At 48.4% G+C, this 12,648-nt stretch overlaps 3 protein-coding genes across 3 annotated transcripts; 1 reads left to right on the forward strand and 2 right to left on the reverse strand.

Annotated features, from left to right (window-relative positions):
• Positions 1 to 317: 317 nt before the first annotated feature.
• On the forward strand, positions 318 to 4,595 carry LOC120445353 (ubiquitin-protein ligase E3C). Its single transcript, XM_039625698.2, has 8 exons — positions 318 to 946; positions 1,005 to 1,725; positions 1,794 to 2,205; positions 2,262 to 2,383; positions 2,442 to 3,206; positions 3,263 to 3,407; positions 3,466 to 4,165; positions 4,225 to 4,595. The coding sequence occupies exons 1-8, from the start codon at positions 611 to 613 to the stop codon at positions 4,390 to 4,392; spliced, it is 3,369 nt and encodes a 1,122-aa protein (XP_039481632.1). The 5' UTR covers positions 318 to 610; the 3' UTR covers positions 4,393 to 4,595.
• Positions 4,596 to 4,604: 9 nt separating this feature from the next.
• Positions 4,605 to 5,278, reverse strand: LOC120445355 (lipase 3-like). Its single transcript, XM_039625700.1, has 2 exons — positions 5,088 to 5,278; positions 4,605 to 4,857 (listed from the first exon to the last, which is right to left on the reverse strand). The coding sequence occupies exons 1-2, from the start codon at positions 5,197 to 5,199 to the stop codon at positions 4,634 to 4,636; spliced, it is 336 nt and encodes a 111-aa protein (XP_039481634.1). The 5' UTR covers positions 5,200 to 5,278; the 3' UTR covers positions 4,605 to 4,633.
• A 2,546-nt stretch (positions 5,279 to 7,824) lies between these two features.
• On the reverse strand, positions 7,825 to 9,372 carry LOC120445354 (lipase 3). The gene is given in 3 exon segments (XM_039625699.1): positions 7,825 to 8,161; positions 8,163 to 8,443; positions 8,669 to 9,372. Coding segments are annotated over 3 exon segments (1,071 nt in total). The 5' UTR covers positions 9,326 to 9,372; the 3' UTR covers positions 7,825 to 8,028.
• Between the last annotated feature and the right edge of the window lie 3,276 nt (positions 9,373 to 12,648).

The raw sequence follows: 12,648 nt of genomic DNA on the forward strand, positions 1-12,648 counted from the left end.
GGATTGTTTGTTGTTAATTCTGTAAAAAGTGGAGACCTCCAATCAATTTGGATTAAGCAAACATTTGAAATCGGATATCAATGGCATGCAATTTTCCAAAGATCTGCGTATTATATAGCCATCCTTTTTTTACGTTTAATTCGAAGAGCTACTCAGTTTTCGAATTATTAAAATTATAAATCAATTTTATAATTTCCAAATATTAAATTTTTGGTTAAACACGTACCGGAATTTTCAAAGCGGTTGTTATCGAAACGGAAATCTGGAACGCGCCGTCGACTAGGGATGGACAACCTGCCAGTCATTCCAGGCGAGTGCTGGGACAGCTGTCGATAACTTGCTATCGAAATATACAAGAGAAATATACAAATCATTGGCAAATTGGGATTTTACGCATTTTGAATTCGATCGTATCGCCAGGAAACACGTGTAAAATAGTTGATTTCCGATCGGGCAGCAAGTGCAGCACAGCCACCGCGGAATCTCAGCATTCCGACCGCCGCCGCAGCCAGGTGAAGAATGCGGAGGAGCGTCGACTGAGCAAGCAGAACCAAAAGGCTGGTGGATTCAATCCGATCCGGACACAAAAGCAAACCAAAAGCGCAGCGTCATGTTCGGATTCGACGGCGAGTACCGCCGCAGGCCGGTGCAAAGTCTGGGCGGAGCCTCGCACACCTGCGACCGGGACACTGTCATCCGGAAGGCGGCCCTGGAGCGCCAGAAGCGCAACGAGCTGCGCCAGAAGGAGAACGGGGCGGTGCTGCTGCAGTCTTACGCCCGCTCCTTCATCCACCGTCAGCGGCGCAAGCGAGCGGAACGGGAGGCTTTCGACGTCTACCTAATGGGCCACAAGGATCGTATCGTGGAGGATGAAAGTCTTACCTTCCTCTTGCGGCGCCTCAACTTCTTCTACAGCAGCCGGGAGGCCAAGGACAGCGAACGACTGGTAATACTCCCTTCTAGTACTCCCTTTCTAACTCTAATGATGTTCCCAATCCCCACAGATTGAGGTCTGTCAACAGATTCTTCGCCAGCCCGCTCGTCTGCTGCAGCATTCCTCCCCTGACTCTATGTGGCTTCTGAGACTCTGCAAGCTGCTGGACACTTGCCTGCTACAGCTTAGTCTGTCGCACACGCCCCAGGCCATTCCACTACGCATGCTGGAAACCTTTACCACCGTGTCCTCTGTCCAGCGTTATATGGAGGATGAGACTGTGTTGTTTCAGTATCTGGAGCGCGTCTTTGGCTTCCTGATTGCCCGTAACTACTTTGTGCGACTGCGACGGCTACTGGACGACAAGTGTCCGCCGCTAGACGGAGAGACCCTGCAAGCCCCGAGTCCGCTGGCTGAGGCCCTGCTCCAGTTGTTGCTACGACCGCTGGAAGTAGCTAAGAGGGCCTCCGCCGGCGGCCAGATGTCGCCTATGTCGATGGCGGTTTGCCAGAGCTTCACTCGGGACATCTTGGCCACGCCGCACACGGATCCTCTGCGATACTTTGTGCTACCCTGCTTTGCGCTGAATGTGGACTTCCCATTTGATTTGCTGATGCGTTCGCTCTTCGACGCACTGGAGGCAGCTGGACCAGCGGAATCGGACAGCACGTCCAGCCGGCGCAGCTTTCTCTTCCACGGTGCAGAAACGGGTCAAAAGGCTAAGCGGATTGACTCGATTTTCTCGTCCTTTCTACTCAACTCCCTCATGGTTCTCGATCGTAGGCAATTGGGTAAGTTGCAAGGAATGGCCTTTTAACCATAGCCTCAGTAGTCATCAGTAACCGTTATTTCCTTGTAGCCACGCTGCAGCAGAGCCCTCTGCTGGTGATCTACGTCCGCCTCATTGCCGAAATGATGCCCAACATTCTGCAGCTACCGAAGTCTACGCTTCGCGGCCACGCCAATGCCCCACATCGTCACAGGGACGGCGATGACGATTCCGAGGACTCGGATGAGGAGGACGAAGGGCTGCCAGCGGCTCGAACCCTGGACTACGATATGGAACAGACTTGTCGGACTAGCGGGGAACTGAGTGTCAAAGAGCGCGACTGTCTCTTGGAGTCCATTGCCATACTGAACGAAACGGAGCGGGTGGACTTCATTGTTCAGCAGCTAGATCCGCACATTGAGAACAGTCACCTCATTTATGCGCTTTGCGAGATCTGTCACAATCTGATGATATACAACAAGCATGCGGTCTTCGAGTACAAGTGAGATGCCTATACACAATATTCCTATGCAATATCTAATCCATTATTCCTTGTAGATTACTCTATACGTTGGCTTTCACTCCAAAATTCATACGGGCTGTGTGGTTTAAGTTGGCTGCAGAGTCCACTCAACTAGGTTTCTCTGCTCCACTAACCCTTATTTCCAAGGGAGTTGTGCGTAAGTAACATTTAAAACCAGCTGAGTAGACAATAACTAATGAGATTTCTTCGCGCAGCCAAACATCAGGGAGTGGATCGCACTATTCCTCTCTTGGCCACTTTCTGCATGCTTTTTGGACGCCTGCTGCCGACTCTGCATGATGTCGAGTTCGTAGAGGACAAGTTGCTGCTGCAGGTGCAGACCACCATCAACCACGTGCGACTCATGCCCTTTTCCATAGCGGAAATTGTCCAAATGTCCAAGACGCTGAAGGACATCAGTATGGGCCTAGTGGAGCTGGCTTTTCCAGAGACCCGTAGCAATCTGGCCAACTACCGCAAGGTCCTGGGTCACACGGAGGCCGACGACAAGAAGTTGCGGCATCAGAAACAAATCTGGGCCAACCTGCTCAATGTGGTCGTCTTTGTGCTCAACCAGATCCACACACGCGACCTGCGCTTAGGATTCTGTCCGGAGGCTCACTGGACCGTCACCCGGCTCGATTTACCACTGGATAGACCCACAGATCTTCCGCTGACCCATAGCAGTCGTCTGCGTGGAATACGACCCTTTCAGCCGATTCGAGACTTCACTCGGGAAGACTTCGAGAACGGGCCACCCATGTCAACGAAACAGATCCGCTCGATAACCATTTTGCGCGAGATCCCCTTTGTGGTGGCCTTTAACAAGCGCGTCAGCATTCTGCAGAGCTTGGTTGCTGCCAACAAGATGCGGGTGCAGGGCAATATGCAAGCCTTTCTCCAAGGGCCCTCCGTGCTGATCACTGTCAGGCGGTCACATCTCTACGAGGACGCCTACGACAAGTTGCGCCCGGAAAATGGTAGGTGGCATCATAATGATTTTAAGCACAGCAGTTCATTAATTATTTACTTTTAGAACCGGATCTGCGCTTTAAGTTCCGCATACAGTTTGTTTCCTCGCTCGGTCTCGATGAGGCAGGCATCGATGGTGGTGGAGTTTTTCGTGAGTTTCTGTCGGAACTGATTAAAACAGCGTTTGATCCCAACCGTGGATTCTTTATGTAAGTATTACCGAAGTATTCAAACCATTAGCTTATGATTCCCTACTTCTCTATTCAGGGTGACCACGGACAACAAGCTATATCCCAATCCGAATGTGGCCGATCTCTTCGAAGACTACGAGAAGCACTACTATTTTATTGGCCGCATCCTGGGCAAGTCCATATATGAAAACCTTTTGGTCGAACTGCCATTGGCCGAGTTCTTCCTTACCAAGCTGGCTGGTAAATACTCCGATGTGGACATCCACCAGTTGGCCTCCCTGGACCCGGAGCTGTACCGCAATCTACTTTACTTGAAGGACTACTCGGGCGATGTAAGCGAATTAAACTTGGACTTCACCGTGGCAAGCAGTTCGCTGGGTCAGACGCAGATCGTGGAGCTGAAGCCGCAGGGCCAAAGCATTCCCGTGACCAACTCAAATCGCATTGAGTACCTGCAGTTGATAGCCGACTACAAGCTCAACGTGCAGATACGTAGTCACTGCAACGCCTTCCGAAAGGGTCTGTCCAACGTTCTGCCCATCGAATGGCTGTACATGTTCAGCAACAAGGAGCTGCAAATACTCATCTCGGGTGCTGAGATACCCATTGACTTGGAGGATCTCAAGAGGCACTGCGAATACGGCGGTGAATTCACTCCGGAGCACCCCTCGATTGTGGCATTCTGGGAGGTGTTGGAAGGTTTCGATGATCTGCAGCGCCGGCAGCTGCTTAAATTTGTCACCAGTTGCTCCAGGCCGCCGTTGTTGGGCTTTAAGGTTGGTATTGCATCGTATTTTAAGCGAACCTTTGTTACTTATTTGGATTTCCATGACAGGACCTGGACCCACCATTCTTTATCCAAAACACGGGAGATATGGAACGTCTGCCCACGGCCAGCACCTGCACCAATCTGCTGAAGCTTCCGCCCTTCAAAACCGTCGAACAAATGCGCGAGAAGCTACTCTATGCCATACAGTCTGGCGCTGGTTTCGAACTAAGCTAAACTGTCACTCCCCAGAGACCCCGAAAACATATCCAATTATCACAGCCCCCACAGACGAATACGAAATCCCATACAATCCACCCACCTGGCAGTGCGAATGGATCGCAGGACGGCATGTTGACAGGCAGGAAAACTATTCCAGTTAATCTATTACCAATGTACATTTGATTACCGCAATTGCTTAGTGTAAAGTATCAAGCTTATGAGGTCTGTTTATCCATGTTTTTCTTTGTAGTTCGATTCAGATTGTTTTTCGTATTACAAACTGATACATCTGCGTGACGCTGTTCCGCAGCTCTCTGGCCAGGCGCTGCACATCCGCCAGGCTGGACAGCGCGTCCCTGCTGCCGTGGAAGATCTGCAGCTGCAGGCGCACATTGGCCAGCTGGTAGGAGGGGGGCGTGGCCTGGCCATATCGCAGCGTATTTAGCCGGGGGGAGCGGTAGTCGTACTGCTGGAATTTGCCTGCGAACAAAGCGAAAGACTTATCAGGTGGTGGCTACGGCCCACTTAATGCCCACCACACAAGGATGACATGGACGGAAAAAATAGTTCTCCCTTTCAAGATTCAAACATTTTGCAAACTTTTTAGGCTTAATTTTACTGATGGAAGAATGTGATGTAAGGGTATATAGTAAATCATATCTAGAAACGTTTGAAACTCGATCTGATTTCTCGCAGTGCATCCGACTTACCGCTATTGATGAGCTGCCCGAAGTGCTGCAGCTGGCCCCGCGAGATGCCCGCCGGCGTCGTCTCCAGGATGCGTGGCAAGATGTTCTGGCAACGGAAGAGCAGGCAGGCCATTTTGTTAGGCTTAAGTTGCCGCAATGCTTAAATTTTATGAGCAACCGCCGGAAACAGGACTCCGGTGCACCTCAGCACCCCCCCCTCGTTGTGCCTGACCACTCATGTGTGTATCGGTGTGTGTTCAGGCTGCTATTTCCGTTTCATTGCGACACAAAGCATATGCGGAAGTGCACGCAAGCACACTCGCACTCACACCCACACTCGCCAACACACACACACACGCCCACTCACACATGAACGGGCACAGGAGCGAGGACTCGGGCCAAAGGCCAAGAGGTCCTTGCTTTGATCCTGCGGAGGAGGCGCCGGCTGAGTTTATATGGCGGGTATTTGTTTTGAAATTAGCTGCTTACTTGCTTACTCGCTTACTTGCCGCATTCTCAGCCCCTGATTAAGGTAAGTGCAGTGAGCCTTTCAGTTTTGTATCGAGATTGATATTGATATTGCCACGGGCCAAGGGCCACTGATTGAATTGCCAACGGATTTGAAAAGGCGGCTGAGGGAGGTCTCCACAAAGTCCTTTTCCAAGGAAATGCCGATGCAAGTGGCTGGCACAGGTGAATGTTTTCATATTGGCCGGGAAATGCGTTGGGGAAAGTTCTCTTCAATGCACGCATTAAATAAGCTATATATCTTTTTACTTACTAGAGGTTTTGCACTCATAAAGTACTTAATTTCTATAAATTACTACCTCTAACATTAAAGAACTTATTTTCTAGCTACAAGGCTTCTTTTTGTCTATAGAAAACTAACTATTGCCTGATTGATTTACTGATTGCAAATGAAATGGGACTGAAGAGCTTCATCAATTTAATTGGGGAGTTTTGCTCGTGGGCTCCGCTGGCAATGCCATTTAAATCCGAAAATCGTTGTTTAAACAGAGTTTCTGAATAAAAAATCAGTGCACTTTTTTACCGCCTCCGTGATGCTGGCCACTTTTTGCGAGCCCTCAGTTATAGCATTTTATGTAAATCGGCCGACTTTAAAATGCCATGACAAGCCATTGAAACGTTGCATGCGTCCTGCGGCGACACATTTTTTGTTTTGATGTTTATTTGATTTTCCGCCTGGCCGTTGCATTTCCCATTTCCCATTTACCATTTTCCCCTCTCCTTTTTTACAGGCAAGCAGGCAGCCAGCAACTTGTGGCAAATACTGGCAATTTTGTGCCGCCAGCTTGTTTGTGTTTCCCGAGTTTTTCTTTTGGTTTCCTTTGCCATCATCCCTTGCATTTATTTTTCCTACATCTCGAATTTTGTATTTTTCTGCACTTCAGCTGCAATCTTATTCGACGCAGTGCAGTCCTCCAAGAGTGTTGAACTTTTGGGGTCGTGGGTGTGGGAGGGTCGTCGGGTTACTAAATATGCACAAATATTTATTCGGACCTCCATCTGGGTGGCATGTGGCATGTGGCATGTTTGGCAGTTGTCGCAAGTATCGCTAGTAACGCAAGCATCGCCTCGCTCCATTTGCTCAAGCTCGGCGTCTTCCATGTATTTGCTTAACAATTTTCCGCTGCCGGATCTGGTTTGTTGACTTTCGGAGGTTCGTGGAGGTTATGACTGCGCACAGTATCTGTGACTCTCGAGTCAAGTGGCAGTAGCTCCGGGAATTTGTTTTCCGAGTTAAACAGTCGCATCGGAAACAATAGTTCGCAAATAGCAGTTTGGCAACTACTTTTCGAAGAGGAGTTCTCTATATAGACACAGTTTTTTACTTCAACATTCAGCTGATACTGATAAGTGTACTTTATTCAACGGGTACTTGAAATAACTTTTACATCTATAGTTTGAATAATCTCCTTGGCACATCTATAGTTTGAATAATCTCATTGGTCTTAACTGAACTTTTTACCATATTTATTTTATATGCTTTTAAAACGTGCATCCCAGGCCTCCACTCCCCACTTATCCCCTGGATTATTCAGCGCCTGAAGTGCTTATTTATGGCCGCATATGTGAAGAGAACTTCCTAACCCTTGTTTGTGCTCCACGGGCAACTAAAAAAGTCCAAATCCAGCTTTGCATCGCCGTGTCCAGGGCCGCAGCCTATTGGCCAAAGCGCCACTTTAATAACTTACAAGCGCCACTTGGCACCCAGGTCCGACCCCGATTCCGCCCCCAAAACACCCTAAATACAGCCCAAAAAACGCCCCAACTAACTCACTTCGGTTCCGAATGGTAAGCCTTTTGAGCACGCGCCCCGAAAACACTAGCACTCCGAACACACAGATAAGCCATAAAGTTGCTTCCTTCGTTGCACGCTCGCGATTTATTTGCCATATTTCACGGCAAAGCAAAATTTAAATGTACCGTGTGCGCGGGAAACAAAAAGTGTTCGGGCCACCATGGCGTATACGTAATGTGTGTTACACTCTAGTTAGCCGCCAGCTGGAGCGGCGTTTTCCGGGGGGCAGGGCAAAGTTTCGAGCACCTTTCGGTTGCACATTATGGCGGGCATTCTGTGTGCTACAGAGTCTATGCGGAAATACTCTAAATACTACTTTTGAACTTAAATTCTTCAGAATATGTGATCCATGTTCAAACGCACCTATGTTCTTAAGTTTAATATAAAACATACAACTGATTTGGATTTAAATATTTAGTTTTGTACAGTAATTAAATGTGAATACAGGTTACTTTGATTCCTGCAAACTGACCATTCGTACGCTGGCACCAATTAACCCGCTCGGTTGGGCATTTATCACCCCTTCCTAATCCCCTTTAAATCCACATTCACATCCACATCCACATCCACAATGGTGCTGCTCCGGCTGGCAGCCAGGAAGCTCTGGCCGGCAGGAGCAGCTCGTTTACGCATTTAAATTCAAATAACTTTTATTACCGAAACTAAGGCCTCCCCCCATCCGTTTTTCGCATTCGGCCCTCGATAGTACGTATGTTTGTCTGTTTCCGGAAGGTTTTGCGGGTGGGGGGAGGTGGCCTTGAGGGGGGAAGGGGGAAGGGGAGATGGGTGTGCTGGTCCCACTCCAGAGTGCAATAAAAACTTTTGCATACGAGAGGAAAAAAGTTTCGGGCGCTTTGTTGGCTAAATTATGGCCCGCATATATAATCGTACTCACACGATCCAATGGATAGTCGCTGAAGCCCACGTAGAGGGAGGTGAAGAGGGTGCAGAGGGCGTAGGTGGGCCGGGAGGCGGTGCAGAAGAACTGGCCGCCCACCTGGGTCAGCGCCGTCGCCGGGAGCAGCTCGTGGAGGCCCAGTTTGTTCAGCAGCAGCTGCACGGGGAGAATGCCATCTTTTATCTTTAAGCTTTTATCTTTCAAATTGAAATATAATATTTTCTATTCCCTTCACCTGGTTACTTAGTATTTCTTTTTTATAAGTGTGCTTGAGCACTGAGAGCTCTTCTTGCACCACGTAAACTAGACAAATGCTAATCTTCTCAAGCCAAATGCGTACTTGCCCGAGTGACAAGAGCAGCACGCATCAAGTATACGCACCGTGACCATGGAGCTGTCGCTGGCCAGCAGCCGCAGCGGCGGACTGCTCAGGTGCTGGAGGAATGCGACTGGGGCCAGCAGAGCGGCATTGGCGAAGCGCGCATTGTACTCCGGCCGCTGGGAGAGCAGGACCAGGAGCACGGTGGTGCCCTGCGAGTGGCCGACGTAGTGCAGCTGGCGGCGATTTGTTAGAGCCAGCACGTAGTCCACGATGGCGGGCAGGTCGTAGATGCCAATCTCGTGCCAGCTGAACTGCCAGAACCGGGCGTCACTTGTCTGCAGCGTGCGATGCCCGCGGGAATGGGTGGTGCCCCTGGCGTTTCCCAGCCACACGTCAAAGCAGCGAGCATGCAGCTCCAGCGCCAGGGATCTGCCCCTTCCGGCCGACACGAAATCCCCAGCGGATCCCAGGAGGCCGTGCATCAGGAGGAAGGGGCGCTGGTGCTGCGGACACCGACGGTTCTGGGGCGCGGGAATGCGGTGCAGACTCAGCCGGTAGCCATCGGCGGTCTCCACGCGATGCACTTGGCACTGGAGCTGCTGCCGCTGCACCGCCTGGCACACGGAGTCTATCAGTGGCGTCCCCTGACCGCTGACTGCACCAGGCCAGAAGACCACCACCACAATCCATGCGTAGAACACCCATCCGCGACTCATTCTGCTCGACTTGGAGTGCGGGCCTTAAGACATGACTGGTGCCACGAGACGTGCGAACGGATACTGCGGCTTTCGGGGCACTCGCATTGGGTTTTTGTGTTTGCGAATACGTATACGCAACGTGGGCTGGGAAGAGTGGCAGAGGGGCAGGGAGAAGGCACTCTGAATGGAGCTTTAAATAAACACATTTCCACCTTTTGTTGACTGGCAATCGATGTGTACAGTACGATGCGTAGGTGGCCTAGAAACGCTAAGATATGCAGTTGCGAAGTAGCTCCTATTTTTTAGCAAATAAATCACTTTTAATGTGCAGCTATTGGCTTACTTAGCTAATCGCATTCAGATTAGACTGAGAATCTTTTACAATATATATTAAATTGTTCAACTTTGTAGCCAGGCAACTAAAGTCAAAGGGCAGCTCGATCTGATTATCGCATACCTAATTGAAATGAAACTCTAGCTGGATGGTGTTAGTTTGGAGCACTTGATCAAATTAGCTGCTCTGGAGTACCGTGCGCTAATTAGTCGGATTAATTTACTTGCAACTTTCCACCGATTTGGCGATATATATATATATGTATATGCATATAGTTTCCATGCCAGCGACGAACTGATGAGGAGCAAACCGCAGGCTGCTGCACAATGCATCTGGATGCGGAGACGAAATCAAATATGCACCGACGTTTGAGTACACATCATGTATAATGAGCGACTGACCACCTGACTGAATGACTGTGTGACTGAATGACCGAATGTTTGAGGGACTGCATGTTTGAGTGACTGCCAGTGGACAGCAGATGCGGGGCAGCCTATGCGAGGTGCCTGAATCTGAATGGCCAGGACGTGTTGAAAATGCAATCGTGCTAATTAAAGCGACCGCGACACAGGGCGTGTGAAATTATTATGGAGGGCGGATGCAGCTGCGGAGTCACTGAGAATGATACGGATAGGATCGAGTGGTTGCTGTGGCCAGAAATTGCAATATTAGAGCGCAGAGGTCGGCTATTTAATGGCACTGCCATTCGAACTCTGCAAACTGCAGCTCCTCGATATGAACTCAATGGCCAAACTTGAGAACTTTTAGAGTCCCATCACATATTAAGCGACTTAAGCCACGAAGTTGTGGACTCTGACTTATGGAAATTCATTTTAGCTCGAGAAAGAAAGGAAATTGCTGGCAAATGAAAATAAAATCAAGGGGAGATGCTTCAGCTCAGTAAATATGACTCAAGGACACTTGGCTGGCTGTGGCATCCCTTTGGCCACTTGTCCTTCTGCAGAGGGAATCTCTGGCCACCACCACCACCAGCTCCTCCTCCTCCATCTCCTCATCCCAGGGAGCCATTTGAAATGTGATTTTAATACTTTCTCGCACAAAGCTACTTAAAGTTTGCCCTGCTTGGCGCTTAATTCGTTTTCGTTTCGTTTCCCTTCTTTTGTCAACAGCTAACAAAACAAGCCAAAAAAAAAATAGAAATAAAAGTTTTTGTAAATTGAGTTAAGTTAATTTTTCTTTGTTTTAGCCCAGTTCTTGGCTTTTTTCGGCAGCGCGAAGTTTGCGCTTTGGTTTGCCTAATAAATGTGCGTGCAAACAAAGAGCCACAATGCTCGCACACGGGCGGAAGGGAGACGGACGATGGCGGGAGCGAGAGGGCACTAGTGGATAGGATAGACAGTTGTTGCGACAGGCAAAGGATAAAGGATAATGACAGCCATTAGTATTAAGTGCGCGCTGGCTACTTTGGCTCCTCCCCCGATGTAGCAGTTTTTCCCTTTTTTTCCCATCCCCCGCTCATTAAAGTTGTTAAGTACTTGGCGTAAATGTGGCTTTTCGAGGGGCCGTAGTTCCCGAAGGACTACGTAAGGGAGAAGGAGAGGAGGGGGGGGGGGGAAGGTCCTGAATGGGCCCGCCATTAAAGGTAATTTAAATGCGCCCTAAGCGCCTCAGCCCGAAAACGAAGGAGCGCTGAACTGAAAGTACTAGCCATGGAACAACAATATAATATATTGTTGCATAATAACTGCATATTTTCCAACCAATGCAAGCCAAAGAGAGCATATTCAATCACTCCTATGCTCTGACACACACCGAAAGCCCCACATTTCTGACTTTGTGTAGTGTTTTTTTATGTTTTTTTTGGCAAACAGAAACCACATCTAGAGCTCCACTTTCATTTCATGGCAAAGTACAAAAGCCTCTCGAACAGAACAATTCACTGCACAATGAGTGACATCAGGTGAAAATGTGGGCAGTGAATGGGGTTGGGGCATGCAGTCGTCGGAAATGTTTCTTGTGCATATTCTGATTTCTGGTCAAGCCAAGTTCTTAAAATGCTCTATAAATACTTCACTTTTTCAGCATTTCTCTTTCATTTTGCGCGCTGAGTGGATGCACAATTCGGTTGCCTTAAACATGCAAATTCAGCAATGGCAATCTGATTGGAAGCAATGCAAGAGATTCTTTAAAGCTGAATAAAATAAAGTGAAATGGAGTTGGTAATTTGGTCAGTAAGTAAACTGTGCTGTATTTCTTATGATTATATTTGATGCCTAACTAAATAATATAACTCTATGCAGAATACAACTGTATGTAAGCAGCTCGCAGTATTTACTTGAGTAGGGTATGTGTTAGTCGCTACAGCGAGTCCCTGTGGCCATTACACCTTTCGCTGGCTCCTCTATGGCGTGCACGCCACATTTGCGTTCAATGAGCATGAGATAATGTCATCATCAACGTCGTCTCCATCATTCATCGCCAGACTTTCTGGTCAGGCGAATTCGAGATGCAGTGTCTGCTGTCTGCTGTCTGGGTCTTTAATGATTCCACATTTTCCTTTTAATTAGTTCCGCATTTACTAGTCCATCTGATGTCGCAAAGCACCCCGATTAATAGGGTATCAGAGTTGTTAAGCTGCAATGCCTCGCCATGTAAATGCGCAGCTCGGCGAATGGCAATCATTTAAAAACGTGGGGCGCCACTTGTTGTGTTTTCTTCTTGGCGTGCGGGCTCAATAAAATAATTCATTCAATTTACAATTTCTATGGCAGCCAGCGAAATAATTGCATATCTCGTCCACATTGCGAGTTCTTTGCCAACCAATTCAGTTGCTGTATTGAATTGTTGCTGTGGCGTATTTTGTTTCATCCAATTAAATTTATATTTACAGCGGTGTTTCTCACACGGCAGCCGGTGGATAAATCAGAGCAGATATATGATGCAATTTTGCCATTTTTATTTGTTTGACATTTGCATATTGGGTTTGATTTTTTATTTATATTTATTTGCCGCGGCGATGGATGTTTTTCCCTATTATTTATGTGTC

The sequence above is a fragment of the Drosophila santomea genome, chromosome 2R, assembly GCF_016746245.2.
Source record: "Drosophila santomea strain STO CAGO 1482 chromosome 2R, Prin_Dsan_1.1, whole genome shotgun sequence".
Taxonomy (NCBI): Eukaryota; Metazoa; Arthropoda; class Insecta; order Diptera; family Drosophilidae; genus Drosophila; species Drosophila santomea.